At 45.2% G+C, this 18,788-nt stretch overlaps 1 protein-coding gene across 7 annotated transcripts in view; it reads left to right on the forward strand.

The window, feature by feature from the left end:
* The window catches only part of GOLM1 (golgi membrane protein 1), a 75,720-nt gene extending 57,166 nt beyond the window's left edge, over window positions 1-18,554 (forward strand). For 3 of the 7 annotated variants that reach the window (XM_054255174.2, XM_035303402.3, XM_035303419.3), the window contains 6 exons: window positions 3,866-3,995; window positions 7,878-8,037; window positions 8,694-8,960; window positions 10,617-10,730; window positions 12,770-12,840; window positions 16,833-18,554. In XM_054255174.2, the coding sequence (XP_054111149.1) occupies window positions 3,866-3,995; window positions 7,878-8,037; window positions 8,694-8,960; window positions 10,617-10,730; window positions 12,770-12,840; window positions 16,833-16,865 (775 nt within the window). In that variant the 3' untranslated portion in view covers window positions 16,866-18,554. The remainder of the gene's footprint in view (window positions 1-3,865; window positions 3,996-7,877; window positions 8,038-8,693; window positions 8,961-10,616; window positions 10,731-12,769; window positions 12,841-16,832) is intronic. The other 4 variants (XM_054255177.2, XM_035303411.3, XM_002742772.7 and 1 more) reach the window with 2 other exon arrangements.
* Window positions 18,555-18,788: the final 234 nt, after the last annotated feature.

Below are 18,788 nucleotides of genomic sequence, written 5' to 3' on the forward strand. Positions count from 1 at the left end.
GCATCTAGTGGGGAGAGGCCAGCAACACTACTAAATATTCTATAATCCACTGGACAGCTTCCCATAGCCAGGTTTTGTCTGGCCTAAAACATACACAGTGCTAAGGTTGAGAAACCTTGAATTAGGCTGATAATCAAAGAATTGCATCTAAACAGAAATGAAGTACCTCAGTCTTTTTTTTTTTTTTTGAGACCGAGTTTCGCTCTTGTTGCCCAGGCCAGAGTGCAATGGTGTGATCTCAGCTCACTACAGCCTCTGCCTTCAAGCGATTATCCTGCCTCAGCCTCTCTAGTAGCTGGGACTACAGGCATGCGCCAGCACACCCAGCTAATTTTGTATTTTTAATGGAGACAGGGTTTCTCCACGTTGGTCATGCAGTTTTCAAACTCCCGATCTCAGGTGATCTGCCCACCTCAGCTTCCCAAAATGCTGGGATTACAGGCATGAGCCACTGCGGCTGGCCAGAAGTATCTTGGTCGTCTTATTCATCGTTAAAGACACCTTAATGCACATATTTCCCTCACATAGATTGAAACATTTTAAAAAGCCATAAATGGCCTCACTAGATAAATGTTGGCCCAGAAAGTTTTGACCTAGGTGGAAATCAGTCGGCCCAGTGACAGGGAAGGAATCTCTGTTCCCCATGTAGGAGAGCTTGGGCCAAGGCAATGGGTGAACACCTTTAACCTGGGCTGGAGATGCATGTAGGGCGCCCTCCTTTTTTTTTTGAGTGAAGTCTTGTTCTGTAGCCCAGGCTGGAGTGCAGTGGTGTGATCTTGGCTCACCACAACCTCTGCCTCCTGGGTTCAAGTGATTCTTTTGCCTCAGCCTCCCAAGTAGCTGGGATTGTGCCTACCACTGCACCCAGCTATGTTTTTTGTATTTTTAGTAGAAACGGGGTTTCACTATGTTGGCCAGGCTGGTCTTGAACTCCTGACCTCAGGTAATCACCCACCTTGGTCTCCCAAAGTGCTGGGATTACAGGTGTGAGCCACTGTGCCTGATCAGACGCACTCCTTTTGCTCCTGGTGGGTTGATACCTAGATTGAAAGCTCTTTCAGGCTGGCTGTGTCTATTTCACTACCTGTGCCCAAGGCCCTGTGCTAGATATGCTTCCTGGGGGTAATGTTCATGGAATGTTGGAAGCAAAAAAGAGCTAGGTATTTTTAACTTTCTTTGGATTATAGGCCCTTTTAGAGAATCTGATAAAAAGTACAAACACTTTGTTAGCAAATTTATAAATGGACCCCTGCCTAAAGTTGTGCAATTTGTGCGAATTCTTAGGGTGCCTGAAACATAACTGCACACCCTCCATTAAAACATCCTGTCTGGTCCAGTCCTTCTATGGAAGGCAGTGCCAAGAACACAAAAGCCAATGGAAAGGCCAGGTTTCCTGATATACAAGGTACTTCTTTCCTTGAAGTCAGCTAGCACACATTGCACTTCTTACTCTCCTACACCTGTGGCAGGCGTCACCGAGCAATCACTGTGCTCCATCCAAAAATGGAGCACCTAGAGTCAGCACATGAGATGAACAGCTCACTATCTAATCTCTCTGCTGTGAGGAAACAGTTTCCAGTGTTGATACCAGAATATAATACTGTGATGGTCGGTGCCCTGGATGATGGGATCCCCTGCACTGATAGATCCTTGTGTCGAACACATTTCATCAATGGTACTCTGACCATCCATTGTACCAGTTATAGTAATCACTTGTGACCCAAGTCCTGTATTTCTCTCCAATTTAGTCCCAGTTAATGCTGGAATATTTGCCACTTGCATGTAAGAAAAAGCCAAGCTGAGGCCTCAGGAAGAAACACTGTCACAATCTACATGACCTGTGTCTCAGAATTGAGGACAGAGGTAGTTCAGCTCCTGGCTGTCAAGATGAAATGTGGAAAGCCACACTTCATCTGCAAGCCTGCGAGATAAAGGCTCTTTGTACTTTGTTTTAGCAGGGCTGGGAGCAGGTGCAACCAGTACTATCCTTTTGCAGCTTTAAAGGTCCAGGATAGCAAATGACCTGCTGGTTTAGTTCTGCACTATCGGATAACTCTCTTTTTGTTTGCTGTGTTTAAGCTCCTGTGCACTAGTCTACCACCTGTGGCTTGTATGTTTGTGCAAATTGTATTTAAATGAAATTTCCACCTGCTCTCTCAGCTGTCCAAGGTCAGGAACTCTGCTGCACTGCATTATTTCCACAGCACCTGGTACCCTTCTGTGTGTGTGTGGTACATTATGACCCTGTGGTGCTTTGAACTAAAAGGGTGTATTTCGAGAGTCAGAGATTGAATGTGATACTCACATTTGGCTCTGAAATGCCTGCGACTCAGAAAAGGTGAGCTGAGCTGTGAGCTGTGTGGTGGAGAGGACATAATGGTAAGGAGCCCTGGAGTCTGGCTTCAGCCTGTCTGTGACCCTGGCCCATGGCAGACAACTGTGTCACCCCTTAGCATTCTTATTTGCAAAACGAGTATTCTCTTAATTACTTCATAACTCTTGTCGAAATACTCTTAAAATAAATTCTAGTCAGAAAGCTGAAGCAATGCCTGAAAGTCTGTTCCAACAGCAATTCAACCAAGTGTCCTCCAGTTCAGTTAAAGTTTTCACACTACCCACTTGGCACAGACCCCCGAGGTTAAGGGGCTCCATCTCACACAACTGCTCCCACCTCCGATGCCAGCCACAAGTCCAACGTGTCCCCCAGCCACCCTCACTTCTGCCTGGCTGGCTACAACTTTAGGGTTACCCACCGCCCCCTCAGGTTTGATAATTTGCCAGAATGACTGTCACGGAATTTAGGAGCGCTGTATTTACTTTTACGGAACAGCCCAGTGGTACAGTCCTAAGGTGAGGGCTGGCAATGTGGGGGACATGGGAACTGCTGTCCCGTGGAGTCAGCTGCTCCCATCCCCTGCATCGTTATGTTCCCCAGCCAGAAATCTCTGCAAACCTTGTGGTCTGGAGTTTGAGGGCTTTTTTTAATTGTTTTTTTTTGGGATGGAGTCTCTAGCTGTCGCCAGGCTGGCATGTAATGGTGCCATCTCGGCTCACTGCAACCTCCGCCACCCGGGTTCAGGTGATTCTCCTGCCTCAGCCTCTCAAGTAGCTGGGACTACAGGCACGCACCACCATGCTCATCTAATTTTTTAGTAGAGACGATTTCATCATGTTGGTCATGATGGTCTCGATCTCTTGACCTCATGATCTGCCTGACTCAGCCTCCCAAAGTGCTGGGATTACAGGCATGAGGCACTGTACAGGTACCCGGCCAAGTTTTTTATATAGGCATGATGGATGAAACCATCAGCCATGGGGATGAACTCAATCTCCAGTCCTTCTCTCCTCCGTAGAGGAGGTGGAGCTGAAAGTTCCAACTTTCCAGTCACATGGTTGGTTCTTCTGGCAGTCAGTCTCTGTCCTGAAACTATCAGACACCCATCCTTCCCCCACCCCTGACAATCCCCTCATTAGTATAAACTCAAGTCTGGTCCAGAGGGGCTTGTTATGAATAGCTAGATACTGTCTCACTCAGGAACTTCCAAGGGTTTTAAGAGTTCTGTGCTGGTAGTCAAGGACAAAGACCAATACATATATTTTTTATTCTGCAGATTGTATGTTAAAAAACTTTTTTTTTCCTAATCAGTAAAGTTCAGTGTTTCAGAACAATGGTATCATTTTTAATGTGTTTCTTTTGGTCATTCAATCATTGAACACACACATGTCGCCCTGTCTTAAGTGCCATCTTCAGATGAAGTGCCTGAAGCAGGAAGAGGGTCTGTGTCTCTTATGGAAGTGGATGTCACCGTCCAGCAGAGACACAGCCGTAGACATCAGGCCTTTCCTTTGCTTTCTTTCACCAAAGGAGCCAATGCATCAATCAGATGAAGGAGGTGAAGGAACAGTGTGAGGAGCGAATAGAAGAGGTCACCAAAAAGGGGAACGAAGCTGTAGCTTCCAGAGACCTGAGTGAAAACAATGACCAGAGTCAGCAGGTAACTGGGGAATTTCTGCCAAGAGTTTCTAGAAGGTACCTCTGTCTTCAGGCATTTTGTTTTTTTAATCTGCTGTCTGGCTTTCTCTGGTCTCTGACCTCCCTTGTGGACTTGGCTCCCTGAGATACAACAGAGCAGAACCTGGTCCTGGGATGCCTGGACCCTAACCAAGTGTGCTGGCCTCCAGCCCTACTTTCAAGCTCAGGGCTTTACAGGAATTATCCTATTTCAAGTTCATAGCCAGCCTGGGAGAGAGTTGCTGTTTTCCTGATTTGAGGACCCCAGGCCCATGGGAGGGGTTAAGTTCTGTGGCCAGCATCACACCTGGTCAGTGGTAGAGCCCATCAGGACCTCAGGTCTGGCCGATCCATGCCTCGTGCTGTCAGCCCGTCTCCCCTGCAGAGCACAGCCCACGAAAACTGCTGCCGGAAGCCTTCTGCATGATCTTTGGTTGGTTTTTAAAAAACATAGCAGCTTCATTAAGATATAATTCACATTCCCTGTGATTCACCCATAGAAAATTTACAATTCATGGGTTCTGGGTATAGTCACAAAGTTATGCAGCCATCACCACACTCAATTTCAGAACATTTTTATTGCCACAAAAGAAACGCTGTATCCATTGGTTCTCTTTTATTTATCTTCAGTCCCCACAGCCCTAGATTGCCAACTCCTAATTTACTTTGTGTCTCTTGATTTGCCTGATCTGGACAATTTCCTGTCAATGGAATCATAGATGTGTAGCCTTTTGTGTCTGGTTGCCTTTTTTTTTTTTTGAGAGGGCATCCCGATCTATTGGCCCGGCTAGAGTGCAGTGGCACAGTCTTGGCCCACTGCAACCTCCTCCTCCCAGGTTCAAGCAATTCTGCCTCAGCCTCCTGAGTAGCTGGGATTACAGGCACCCACCACCCCGCCCAGCTAATTTTTGTATTTTTAGTGGAGGTGGGGTTTAGCCATGTTGGCCAGTCTGGTCTTGAACTCCCGATCTCAAGTGATCTGCCTGCCTCAGCCTCCTGATGTGCTGGGATTACAGGTGTGAGCCCCCGCACCCAGCCTGTCTGGCTTCTTTGGCTGAGTATAAATGCTTCAGGGCTCATCTAGGTTGCAGCATGTGTCCGTGTTGCATTTCCTTTTGTGGCTGATTAATCCATTCTGTGGATAGACCACATGTGGTTTATTCATTGTCAGTTGATGGGCATTTGGATTGTTTCCACATTTTGACTATTATGAATAATGCCATATGAACACGAAGTTTTTGTGTGGTTATATGTTTCATTTCTTTTGGGTAATACCTAGGAGTGGAACTGCTGGGTCATATGGTCATCTGTATTTAACCTATTGAGAAACTCCCAGACTTCTTCCAAAGTGGCCATACCATTTTACACTCCTGCCAGTAGTTTATGAGGGTTCCAGTTTCTTCACAGCCTTGCCAACTCTTGATACTACCTTTTCATGACATACTTACTAGCAGGTGTGGAGTAGTAGCTCATTGTTGTTTGGGTTTGCATTTCCCTAATAACTTATGATATTGAGCATCTTTTCACATGCTTCATTGGCCATTTGTTTATCATCTTTGGAGAAATGTCTATTCAGGTCCTTTGCTCACTTTTTAATTGAGCTGTTACTGAGTTCAAAGAGTTTTAAAAAATATATTGTACTAAAAATATATGATAATGGATATATGATTTGCAAGGGTTTTTTTCACCCCCCAGTTCTGTGGGTTTTTTCACTTTCTTGATGGTGTTTAGTTGAGGCACAAAAGTTCTTAATTTTGACCAGGCACGGTGGCTCATGCCTATAATCCCAGCACTTTGGGAGACTGAGGCAGGTGTTATCACCCAAGATTGGGAGTTTGAGACCAGCCTGATCAACATGGAGAAACCCCATCTCTACTAAAAATTTAAAATTAGCCCAGTGTGGATGTAACCCAAGCTACTTGGGAGGCTGAGACAGTAGAATTGCTTGAACCTAGGAGGTGGAGGTTGCAGTGAGCTGACATTGTGCTGTTGCACTCCAGCCTGGGCAACAAGAGTGAAATTTCATCTCAAAAAAAAAGTTCTAATTTTGACAAAATCCATTTTAATTATTTTTTCTTTTGTTGTGTGTTCTTGGTGTTATGTTTAGAACACTTTGCCTGACCCAAGATCATGAAGATTTACTGTTACATTTTCTTCTCAGAGTTTTATCATCTTAGTTCTTAGAGATGATGGTTCTTAGTTCTTAGATCATTTAGGCCTATGATTCATTTTCAGTTAATTTAATTCTTGCATATGGTGTGAGGTAGAGCTCCCGCTTCATTCGTGTGTGTGTGTGTGAGTATATCAAGTTATCTCAGTATTACTTATTGAAAGGAAGACTGTTTTTTCCCCACTGAATCATCTTGGCACCTTTGTCAAAAATCATTGTGCTGTAAGTTTGAGAGTTTTTAGTGAGCCTGAGTCCCTTGGCTGTGAATATCCCCTGTGCTTCTCAGTAGCCATTCCCTTACCCCAGTGGGACAGAGTGGCTGGAATGGGCTAGAATTGTATAGCTTCCTTCTCCCGCATGGAAGCCTAGAGTTTATTGGAATTGGGTGTTTCATTCCCCCAGGTCAGCTAGGCTTGGATACCGGCAGGGGAGCTCTGGGTAATGTGCTCCTCCTGAGGGCAGGCCTGGTGAAGGAGAATGGAGCACTCTGGCCTGTTTTCCCCTTCCACTGCTGGAAGCACAAGCCAATTTTTCTCTGATATTTACTGAGAGCCTGATTGAGCTCCTACAGGTAAAACTTGTAAGTATGGGAGCCCCTTATGACTGGGGAAGGTTTTTAACACTCAGACTCATCACACTGAGCCTCAAGCAGTTCATAAATGGCAAGTCGGGCTCCACGCCCATACCAGTTCCCACAGTGATGTCTGCCTGAACCTGTCCTGGTGAGCTGGGGCTCACTGTTTGGGCTCTCTGTCTCCAGGCTTAGGGACAGTGATTTACACTCTGTCCTCATCTCTCCTATGGATCCCAGAAGGGCTGGTAACTTTTCAATCTATTTAGCTTTTTACTTGTTGTTAGAACCAAGTGGTGACTTCTAAGTCCTCACACGAAGACTTACATCCACACTGGGCTAATTTTAAATTTTTAGTAGAGATGGGGTTTCTCCATGTTGGTCAGTCGTCACACGAAGAACTGAAAACTGGAAGTTTTCTGTCTAATACAGATGCTTGAAGGTGTACATTTTCTTCTAAACACTGCTGGAGCTGCTTCCCCTAAGTTTTGGCTTGTGGTGGTTTTGTTTTAATTTGTGTCAAAGCATTTTCTAATTTGCATTGTGATTTATTGTTGGGCTCACTGGTTATTTAGAAGTGTGTTGTTTTATTTCCAAATATTTGCGAATGTCACAAGTGTCATGCTGTTACTGATTTATAGTCCCTTCCATTGCTATTAGAGAATTTACTTTGTGTGACTTTAGTTACTAAGTGTGTGGAGACTGCCTTTGTGGCCCGCCATGGTCCATCCTGGAGAATATTCCGTGTGCTTTTGCCGTTTCTGGGCCGAGGCTTCTGCAGACGTCCCTGCAGTTGAGGAGCGCTGTGTCGCTCATGGCTGCTGCTTGGTTGTTGTTGATCTTCCGCTGAGGTATTTTATATTCTTAAATGCGTCCTCTCAGCAGAATCACTGCTCCGTTTTAATCCATACTGACAGTACTTTCTGGGAGACCCTGACTCAACCTCTTGTCTTCTGATTTATGCCACATGACCAGGGCGTGACCAGAGTAGACAGTGGCGTTTCTCAGGGTCTTGGTCGGAAGGACGCGGTAGTGGGATTGGCGGGCTTCATTGCATTGGTGGGATTCTTGTAAGGCTTCTGCTCACAGAGCCCCACCCTGGCTGTCCTGTGCTTCTGTTTCAGCTCCACGACCTCAGCAAGCCTCAGCCCAGGCTGCAGGCGGCAGGCCTGCCACGCACAGAGGTGCCACAAGGGAAAGGAAAGATGCCCAGCAACAGCAAGTCCCAGACACCAGCCCCCAGTTCCGAAGTGGCTGTGGATTCCAAGAGACAAGCTGAGAAAGGTAAGCAGAGCCTGGCAGTTGCCCTGCTCCCCGCTCTCCAGAGCCCAGTCAGAGGAAGTGGTCCAAGCAAGCTGCTGAGGGAATGGGTGAACCTGGCAGCTGGGCAGCCAGGAGCAGGGCGATGTCTCTCTGGGCACCTGGAATTGGGGCCTTGGGGCTTCTTCCGTCTTACCTTGCCTTCTTGCAAACTAAGTGCTGTGCTCTTGGGCATCTGTGTAGAGAAAGGCCCAGGCTACATCTTTATGCAGGACATTGCTAGGCCTGTGGGATGTGGGGGAGGCAGCTGAGCCCTAGACGCAGAACCAGGAGGTTGCTGTGTCCATGACAGGCACCAGGTGGGCCTGCCTGCCCTGGCTCCCAAGTGCTTGTCTCACAACGATCAGGTCACTCAGCAGGACACCCTTTTTCCTTTGTAGTTTGAGATAATTTGGTGCATGGTTTTTAAGCTACTTTTCCCTTCATTGCAGTTCCAATGGTGAGCTGCAGGCACAGAGAGGCCTACAGTTGGTGTCTGAGGTCACAAAAGGAGCTACCTGGTGGTTCTCCTGTGTGCAGCCCACCCCACTGTCACTCATCTGGGAATTGAGTGGCACAAGGTTTTGCTTTTTTTTTTAATCAAATGTTGGCAAGGTCACAGCTAACTGTTCTGTGCACAGAGGAAGCCAATGAGATCCAGGTGGTGAGTGAGGAAGAGCCTCAGAGGGACAGGCTGCAGCTGCCGCAGGAGCCAGGCCGGGAGCAGGTGGCAGAAGACAGACCTGTGGGCAGAAGAGGCTTCGGGGGAACCAGAGAACTGGGCCAGACCCCACAGGTGGCAGCTGCCCTGTCGGTGAGCCAGGAAAATCAGGAGGCTGAGGGCCCTGAGCGAGACCAGCTTGTCATCCCCGATGGACAGGAGGAGGAGCAGGAAGCTGCCGAGGAAGGTGGGTTTGAGGCTTCGGGGGCTGCTGTGGACTCATTTCCACCAGACACTCAGCCACCTCCATCTCCTTCCCAGCACCAGGGATCACCCTGAATTTTACTAAACAGCAGTCAATGATTTGCCAGTTCCTTTTTGTCTGAAGGTTTCTTACTTGTTATCAAGAGGGAGGCAGGAAGGAAGAGCAGCATATGCTCCAGAACTCGAGGTTTTAGATGCAATATTGATGAGGAGCCATGGGGACCTTGCAGGTGGGTGACCTGGAGATGGGTCCCTAGCACCAAGTGGACGTCCCCTCCTGGCAGGCAGGCCATGTGCCTGATCTTTGTATCTCCACTGTCGTCTGCTGCTGTTTAGACAATCGGTGCCTAGTGAATGAATGACTGAAGGAAGGAAGGAATATTGGGTAGACGAAGGTTAATGCGTATTTGAACATTGAAGAAAAATGACATGTGAATCACTCCTTTTTGTTTGGTTGACTTTTTTTCTTTTTAAAGACATAAAGGGTAGGAATCTGAGATCAACAGACTATTCCGGGATTCAGACCCTTCAGATGTGGAAAATGTCCTTCCCACCTGAGCCAGGAACACTTCTGAGGACATGACACCTGCGCTCTGGGGTGGACCAAGAGACAGAAGTTGGAGAATGTATTTATTTGCAGAAGTTACCCCGATTCCATTTAAACTTAAATTTCACTTCAGTGTCTTTCTGAAGAACATGTCCTCCCAAGTTCCAGTTAAAGAATTGCATTTTGTTAGCCCTCCCTAAGCATCCCTGCTGGGTCCCTGTGTTCCATGCCTGCCCAGCAGGAAGCTGCTCATAGTGTGTGAGGCGGGGAGATCCCACCGGCTGGCTCAGCCTGTGGCGCTCAAACATCAGAGTCCTCAGCGGCTGTCTGTGAAGCGTAACAAATTTGGGCCTGAGATGCTGCAGCACCTGTGGGATGCACCTGCTTCTAGCTGCAGGTGTAGTGAGCTCATTTGAAGAACGGTGTCCAGGCCATGCAGGCGTTTTGCAGTTTCCACCCCAGGCAGTGAGCCAGAGAAATAGAACCAGAGCTGCTTTTCCAGGTGTGAACTTTTAAAACAGATTTGCTTTACTGGCCTGCATACACATGTAAAATGTGTAGCTTAAACCCTTTGAGTAGGTCTCTTGAAAGCCTTTTGTCCTCATCTTTTCTGATTGCTGCCCCTCTCCAGGGATGAATAGTGTGGGTGCTCTCGTGCTATAAATATGAGGGACAGTTTCTCCCTGGGCTCACAGTGGCAGCTCCATTTCCTCTCTCCATTCTAAGGAGATGCTGTCATTAACTATAGATAACTGTTCCTTCCTAAAACAGTAGCACCTTTCTTTTACCTTTTAAAGAGTTATCTCTTTAAAAAAATGGAGACTTGGGTGTTAGCTAGTTTCTCCATGTTCAGCTTCGAATGCACCTTTTATTGAGGGCCATGTTGTCTCTAGATTCAGAGGCCAAGCAGAGTACACGTAGTGCATGCGTTTGTCTTGGAAGCCAGTGCATGTGTCCCTGCCATTTCCGGAGAGGCAGCACACGGATCTGACTGTGAGCAAGGATGGATAACCTCCAGCACCTGCGCGCGGATATTCCTGTGACATCAACAGAGAAATGATGTAGCTTAGGTTTTATGTGCTAATTTTACAGGGAGAAACCAGCAAAAACTGAGAGCAGAAGATGACTACAACATGGATGAAAATGAGGCAGAATCTGAAACAGACAAGCAGGCAGCCCTGGCAGGGAATGACAGAAACATAGATGGTAACAGTGGTGCCCGGGTCGGTGGGGAAGTCACCTTTCATTTCCCCTTTCTGGTCCTTTGCTGTGATTATTCAGTGAATCCTCAAATAGTATCGTAATTAATGGATCACTTCAGGGAGACCATCTTTTCTTCAGGAGACTTTGAAAGCTGGGGCAGTGGAGGGAGGTGAGGGTTGAGAAGCCCACGGTGATGACATCTATTCAGAAACTCTGAATAGAGTTCCTAGAAATATATTCAGTGTGGCTCAAGCCTTTAAGTAGGATGATTTTTCAGTGACATTTCGGGATTTCCCGACAAAATGGCTAGGTCACTACTAGATTAGTCTGCCTCCCAGATGAAAAGCCCCAGTATGTGCATAGAGCTTCCAAGCAGCTATTATAGCTGCCCTTTGTATTATTATTTTGAATTTTTGAAGAGTCCAGGCCAGTATCTTGTAGAACATATCAAACTCTGGCCTTGTCTGTTTGCTTGTGATGGATTCAGGCTGATGGATTCTTGCTTTCCCCCAGGAGGATAACAGCAGGTGGTCCTACTGGTACTTGATTCCTTAGCTGATGTGGTGCCCATGAGGTCTCAGAAGGCCATTTTCCTTTGGACATTAATATGTCATCTAGAAGAGGATGCTTTGAATTTGTGTGGCTTTACCATCCATTGATGAACATTGCCCATCAATGGCTAGTAAACGTTTTACATTCTGACATCCCAGCACATTTATTACTTGACATTTTTTAAGGAACTCCTCTCCATCCTCCAACACACTTGTTTGTTTTGGTATCACTATGGAATCAGAGTATTCTTTGTTAAAATTCATTTTCCTGGGCTGGGTGTGGTGGCTCATGCCCATAAACAGAGCACTTTGGGTGGCCAAGGTGGGCAGATTATGCGGTCAGGAGATAAAGACCATTCTGGTTAACGTGGTGAAACCTCGTCCCTACTAACAATACAAAAAATTAGCTGGGTGTGGTGGCACACACCTGTAGTCCCAGCTACTCCGGAGACTGAGGCAGGAGAGTCGGAGGTTGCAGTGAGCTGAGATTGCGCCATTGCACTCCAGCCTGGGTGACAGAGCAAGACTCTGTCTCAAAACAAAACAAAATTCATTTTTCTATTAGATTCTTGGTATTTTCTTTCTCAGTTTTTGAGAGCTGTTTATATATTAAGAAGATTGCCTTTTATCTGTGATGTAAGTTGCAAATACTTTCTCCCATCTTATCTTGGTTTTGCCCAGGTGTAGCCATGCAAAATTTTCAAGCATTTTTATCCTTTCTTTTATTGCTTCTGGATTCTGAGTCACAGTTAGAGCAAGGCTTGCCCATCTAGGTTTGGAAAAAAATTCATCCATGCTTTCATCCAGTATTTTAATTTTGTATGCGTTCCAATTTTATAAAGTAAAACACAGGCCAGGCACAGTGGCTCATGCCTGTAATCCCAGCACTTTGGGTGGCCAAGGTGGGCAGGTCACCTGAGGTTAGGTGTTTTAGACCAGCCTCGCCAACATGTTGAAACCCTGAGTCTACTAAAAATACAAAAAATTAGCTGGGGTATGGTGATGTGCACCTGTAGTCCCAGCTACTGGGAAGGCAGAGGCAGGAGAATCATTTGAACCTGGGAGGCAGAGGTTGCAGTGAGCAGAGATTGTACCACTGCACTCCAGCCTGGGCGACAGAGTGAGACTCCATCTCTAAATAAATAAAGAACTAAATAAAGTAAAACACAGATTCAGAAAACATGTGAAACAATGAGTTTCACTAAGGTGAACACCTTGTAACTGCCGCCTCCTTACTAGCAGAACATGGCTGGCCCTTCTCTATGCCCTTTCCATGTCTCCCTGTTCCAGTCAGCTTGCTCCTTCCCCCAGTAGTAACCACCATCCTCACCTTCATAATAGGCATTTTCTCACATTTCTTTATGGATTTATCACCCAAGTGATATTCGGTGACATCACAGTTTATTCTTGGCAATTTTCTTAAATTTTGATATATCTGTAAGTCTCTGTTAATCTATAGATTTCTCTTCCATTCCTTTCTCGCCTTTGCAGTATGTCAAAGAGCCCAAGCCAGCCAGGTGCGGTGGGTCACGCCTGTAATCCCAGCACTTTGGGAGGCTGAGGTGGGTGGATCACCTGAGGTGAGGAGTTTGAGACCAGCCTGGCCAACATGGTCAAACCCCATCTCTACTAAAAATACAGAAGTTAGTCGGGGGTGGTGGTGGGCACCTGTAATCCCAGCTACTCAGGAGGCTGAGGCAGGAGAATTGCTTGTACCCAGGAGGCGGAGGTTGCAGTGAGCCGAGATTGTGCTATTGCCCTCCAGCATGGGCAACAGAGTGAGACTCTGTCTCAAAAACAAAGAACAAAAAAAACCAAGCCGTGTGACCTGTAGTTTCCCACAGCCTAAATATTGCTGATTATAGAGTCATGGGGCAGATTATCGAGGTCTCCTGGCCTCTGTGTTCTGCAGAGTGGCAGCTAGGCCCAGAGGCTTGATGAGACTCAGGTCCAGGTGCAAGCCCTTGGTAAGATGATCGGTGGTGGTGTGTGTTTTCTTCGGGAAGCACATCATAACTGATGGCTTTCTTTTTGTGATGCCAGTTGATGCTCAGTGCCTGTATCAATTCATTTCTATGTCATTTGTTAATTGGAATGTTCTTAGAAATAGACACTTAAGCCAGGCATGGTGGTGCACAACTGTAACCCAACACTTTGCGAGGCTGAGGCGTGTGGATCACCTGAGGTCAGGAGTTCAAGACCAGCCTAACATCATGAAACCCCATTTCTACTAAATACGAAAAAATTAGCCGGCATGGTGGCGTATGCCTGTAATCCCAGCTACTTGGGAGGCTGAGGCAGGAGAATCACTTGAACTTGGAGGCAGAGGTTGCAGTGAGCTGAGATCGCACACTCCAGCCTAGGCAACAAGAGCAAAAGTCCGTCTCAAAAAGACCCTTCAGTGGTATTGTTTGTATAAGGTAGATAGGATAAATGCTTGATTTTTTTCCTTTTAATAGTTTTCATGATTATGAATTGTTTCCCCGTCCTCCTCTGAGGGTGACTACATTTAAAATATCATCATAAACTTCAGAATTCAGCAGAAATCCTCGACAGCAGGAGTTGTTACCTTCACTTCAGTTTCTGCCTTGCCAATGCTTTCTTTTATTACCATCTGGGTAATGCGTTATTTTTTTATTATTATTACTATTTTTGAGACAGAGTCTTGCTCTGTCACCTTGGCTGGAGTGCAGTGGCATGATCTCAGTTCACTGCAGCCTCCGCCTCTCAGGTTCAAGCGGTTCTCTGCCTCAGCCTCCCGAGTAGCTGGGATTATAGGCGCCTGCCACCATGCCCGGCTAATTTTAGTAGAGATGGGGTTTCACCATGTTGGCCAGGCTGGTCTTGAACTCCTGACCTTGTAATCCACTCGCCTTAGCCTCCCAAAGTGCTGGGATTACAGGCGTGAGCCACCGCACCTGCCATGCATTATTCTTAATGTTTTAATATTTACATTTTTTAACCTTTTTATTTTGAAATAATTTAGATTTTTTTAAAAAGCAAAAAATTTCCCTATACCCTTCACCCAGGTTCACTAAATGTTAACATCTTATATAACCAAGTAAAATTACCAAAATAAGGAAATTAACATTGATGCAATGCTATTATCTAATCTGTAGACTTTGCTCAACTTAGTGAGTTGAACTGATTTTTTTTTTCTGGCCCAGGATTATTATACATTGCATTTATTGTTGGACCTCTTTAGTGTTCTTTATGGTGGAGATGTTTCTATCTTTATCATTCATATCTTTATCATTCATGTTGTTGGTCTTTTTTGAAGGACAGTGGCCCAGTTATTTGGTTGAAAGTCCCTCAATTTGTGCTTGTCTGATTCTTCAACAGTGTGCTCTTAAAAATTACATTTATCCAGGATGTCAGTTGTTTCTTTTGGCAGAGTTGTTTGGAATTTTTAGAATGCAAGTCCTAATTTGAATTTTCAGCTGTCTTCATTTAGGCAATTTTTTAAAGAAGGTAAATGGTGAATACAGCCAGACTTTTAAGCAAATACAGTTTCTTTCTGTTCTGTGTATGTCATTGACTCTGTTCATTTGTGTACTTCAGTTCTTGAGATGTTTCACAGTCTGGTCACTGTCTTACCTCTAACAACTTTTTTTTTTTTTTGAGACAGTTTCGCTCTTTTTTCCCAGACTGGAGTGTAATGGCACGATCTCAGCTGACTGCAGCCTCTCCCTCCTGGGTTAAAGTGATTCTCCTGCCTCAGCTTCCCAAATAGCTGGAAGCTGTGATTACAAGCTCGTGCCACATGCCCAGCTAATTTTCTATTTTTAGTAGAGACAGAGTTTCACTATGTTGGCCAGGCTGGTCTTGAACTCCTTATCTCGGGCAACCCACCCACCTCGGCCTCCCAAAGTACTGGCATTACAGGCCTGAGCTGGGATTAGTGTCATACTAAATGCTTGGCTTTGTGTTGAAGGCTTTTTCGATCTCTCATCCCCTACACTCTTGTGTCCTAAGGACTTGACTTTGTGTAAGATTTTAAACAAAGTAGGTAGGTAAGGGAAAGAAGGTAAGTGCCTTGTCAGCTTTTTGAAGAAATGTCGTTAACATCAGCTTCTACATTATTTTAGATTGTGTCACTGAAATAGTTTTAGACCTTACTTGCTTCAGGGAAATAAGGAGAAAAAGACATTAGCTTCAACTTTATTAGAGCCTTTAACAGATACTATTAGTTTAAATAAGGCAATTATTTAATGAATAGTCATTAAATTGCCATTTAATATTCCATAGTTATAAATCAAGACCGTGGTTTTAGGTTTTATTTGTGAAGTGTCTTTTTATGTTTTTTTTTTTTGTGTGTGTGTATGTTAAAGGATAGAGTAAGGCCAGATGGTAGAAGCCACATAGACTTCAGCTCTGTAAAGTGGGAGAGCTTTGGAGTCCCAAGAGCTGTCTGAAGCTGTGGACGGCTCTCAGGAGGCAGCGTGTGCACCAGAAGTGCAGTAGGAAGGGAATCACACCGCACAGGAGGGTGATTATCTAAAATTTCATAAGTGCACTTTATATTGTCCATTTTCTATGGCATATGGGGCATTATGTCACTGTTTTAACAAGTATAGAATCTTTAGGTCCCTCGGCTTTAATGGCACATGGTTGGACATGTATTCAGTCCCTTTGAAATGGGAGGAGTTCCTTTATGCCTCTCAGAAGGCATGCAGTAGGGGTGTGGCTTGCTTCTTCAGTGCCCTGCAGCTCAGTCCCCTAGGGGAGCATGGGTTCCGACCCCACAGTAGCATCTAGGGTTGAGTGTTTACAGCTCCTGAATCCCCAGTGGGTGTGTGTTAGTGTGCTCTTTCAGCTTAGCTGTCCACAGGCAGCTTGTGTTAATCAGCTTACTTAGATCCTCTGCCTTATTGCAAGGACAGAGGGCTTTCTGTATCCCGGGTTCTTGCCCTAGTGTACTGGAAAAATCAGACCACGTGAGCTTGGAAAATGAATGCAAGATTTATTGAGTGGTGAAAGTAGCTGTGAGCAGATGGGTGGGGAGGGAGAAGAGGGATGGAGTGGGAAGGGTCTTTCCCAGGAGTCAGGCTGCTCAACAGACAGGCTTTCCTCCTACTGTCCTTGGTCAAATTTCCCTTGGTTTCTGCGTCATTCTGCCGTCAATTCCCTGCTGGTGTCTGTCGATGTGCTCTTCTGTCAGTGTGTTCCTCTCAACGCCCAGCCATTTGTATGTGTGCCCGCTGGGGTCCTGGTTTTTATAGGCACAGAATGGGGGGGGGGGGGAGGGGAATGGCAGGCCAGTGTCGTCTTGGAAAATGCAACATTTGGTCATGAAGACAGGCTTGAGGGTGGAGCCCATGCCAGGGACCCTGCCCTTCGATACCCAGCACTTCCCTGCCTCCCTCTCATATCACCTTTGCCATCTCATCCTTGATGAGGAATGCAATTCTCAATTACAGTGTTCCTGTGGGAGATACAGTCCTCTTTATGACACAATTTCTAGAAATTAATGCAAAATGGGACCTGCCTAGGCTGGTAATTCAAAATGTTTAATCCTAGAATATTACGTTTGTGTTTTTTTTTTTCTTTTTAGTTTTTAATGAAGATCAGAAAAGAGACACCATAAATTTACTTGATCAGCATGAAAAGCGAAATCATACGCTCTGAATTGAATTGGAATCACGTATTTCACATCAGGACTGAAGAGATGACTACAAAATGTTCATGAGGGACTGAACACTTAAAACTGTGAAATAGTACTAAAATGTACATCTAAAGATGATTATTGTGAAATTTTAGTATGTACTTTGTGTAGGACAAATGGAATGGTCTTTTAAACAGCTTTTGGGGGGTACTTCTGAAGTGTCTAATAAGATGTAACAATTTTTGATAATAGGTATTTTATGAGAAGATCAACACCAAAAATGGAACATAGTTCTTCAAGTGTTGGCGACAGTAGGGCTTCCTGATTCTGGAATGTAACTTTGTGGAAATTAACAGCCACGTATAGGAAGAGTCCATCTGCTGTGAAGGAGAGACACAGAACTCTGTCTGAGTTAACCTCTGGCATCGTCCCGTCCACATGCTGTGCTGAGTGCTGGTGCCAGCCTGTTATCTGTTCTCACTTAGAGACTGACTGGCTTATGCTCTTGTGCAGTCAGTTCAGATGCTGACAATCAATGGCTTCGAGCACTGACTGTTAACACAAATGTCAGTAGCAAACTAGCAACAGCTTTAAGTCTAAATACAAAGCTGTTTCGTGAGAATTTTTTAAAACATTACTTGTATAATAACCCTTGTCATTTTTAATGTGCAAAACACTACTAAGCCGGCTTACAATTTGAAATTTGTGGTCTGTATTTACTTTTTGCTTCATGTATGTGGGCAAAGCAACATCTCTAAATATATTACCAAGAAAAGCAAGGAGCAGATTAGACTTGAAAAAACAGATGAAAAGCCGGCTGACCTGGAGCAGAGCATAGTGAGAGGCCAGAGGCACGGCACGAGAGGGCAAGTTTGTTGTGGACAGATCCATGCCTACTTTATTACTGGAGTCAAAGAAAACGAAGTTCATTGATGTTGAAAGGATATATACAGTGTTAGAAATTGGAACTGTTTAGAAAAACATGAGAAATGCAATGGTTTTTGTCAGTGTACACATTTAGCTTGTGGTAAATGACTCACAAAACTGATTTTAAAATCAAGTTAATGTAAATTTTGAGAATGACTAATTCCTTATTCACAGTAACAATGGCATTAAGGTTTGACTTGAGTTGGTTCTTAGGATTTATGGTAAATATGCTCTTACCACTTGCAAATAAGCTGGCCTTGTCATTAATGACTGACTTTCAGTAAGGCTCTCTAAGGGGTAAGTGGGAGGATCCACAGGATTTGAGATGCTGAGGCCTAAGAGATCCTTTGATCTAACCCTCTTATTTTCAGAGGGGAAAATGGGGCCTAAGGTGTGCTGGCATCCCTGGCCTCACACTCCCAAGTAGCTGGGACTATAGGCACAAAGTCACTGAAGCAGGCCCTGTTTGCAATTCATGTCGTCACCTCCAGCTTGAACATTCTTCATGTGTATGTCCTTTTAACCCAGTCACTAAGGTTAAACTTTCCCACCCAGAAAAGGCAACTTCTTAGATAAAATCTTACTTTCATACCCTTCTAGGTCCTTTTCCAACCTCACTTTGAGTTCCTCTTGGGGTTGATAGGAATTCTCTCTTGCTTTCTCAATAAAGTCTCTATTCATCTCATGTTTAATTTGTATGCATAGAATTGCTAAGAAATAAAACATCCTGTTCAACTTTTAAAACTTGCACAGCTCTCATTTTGCTTTTCCCCTTCATCGATTAAAGAATCTACCCTCAAACTGTGGAATAAGGATGGCAGCTTGCCTTAAACCTCCTGTGGAATGAGATGGGCTGTTGGTACAATGTCTTCAACCCACAGGGCCCCGAAAGCCATATGCTTAGCACATGTGCATGCTGCATGCTTCCTCCAGGCGCTCATACCCCCAGCTGCCTTTGGGATCACCGCAGATTCAGCC

The sequence above is a fragment of the Callithrix jacchus genome, chromosome 1, assembly GCF_049354715.1.
Source record: "Callithrix jacchus isolate 240 chromosome 1, calJac240_pri, whole genome shotgun sequence".
Classification (NCBI taxonomy): Eukaryota; Metazoa; Chordata; class Mammalia; order Primates; family Cebidae; genus Callithrix; species Callithrix jacchus.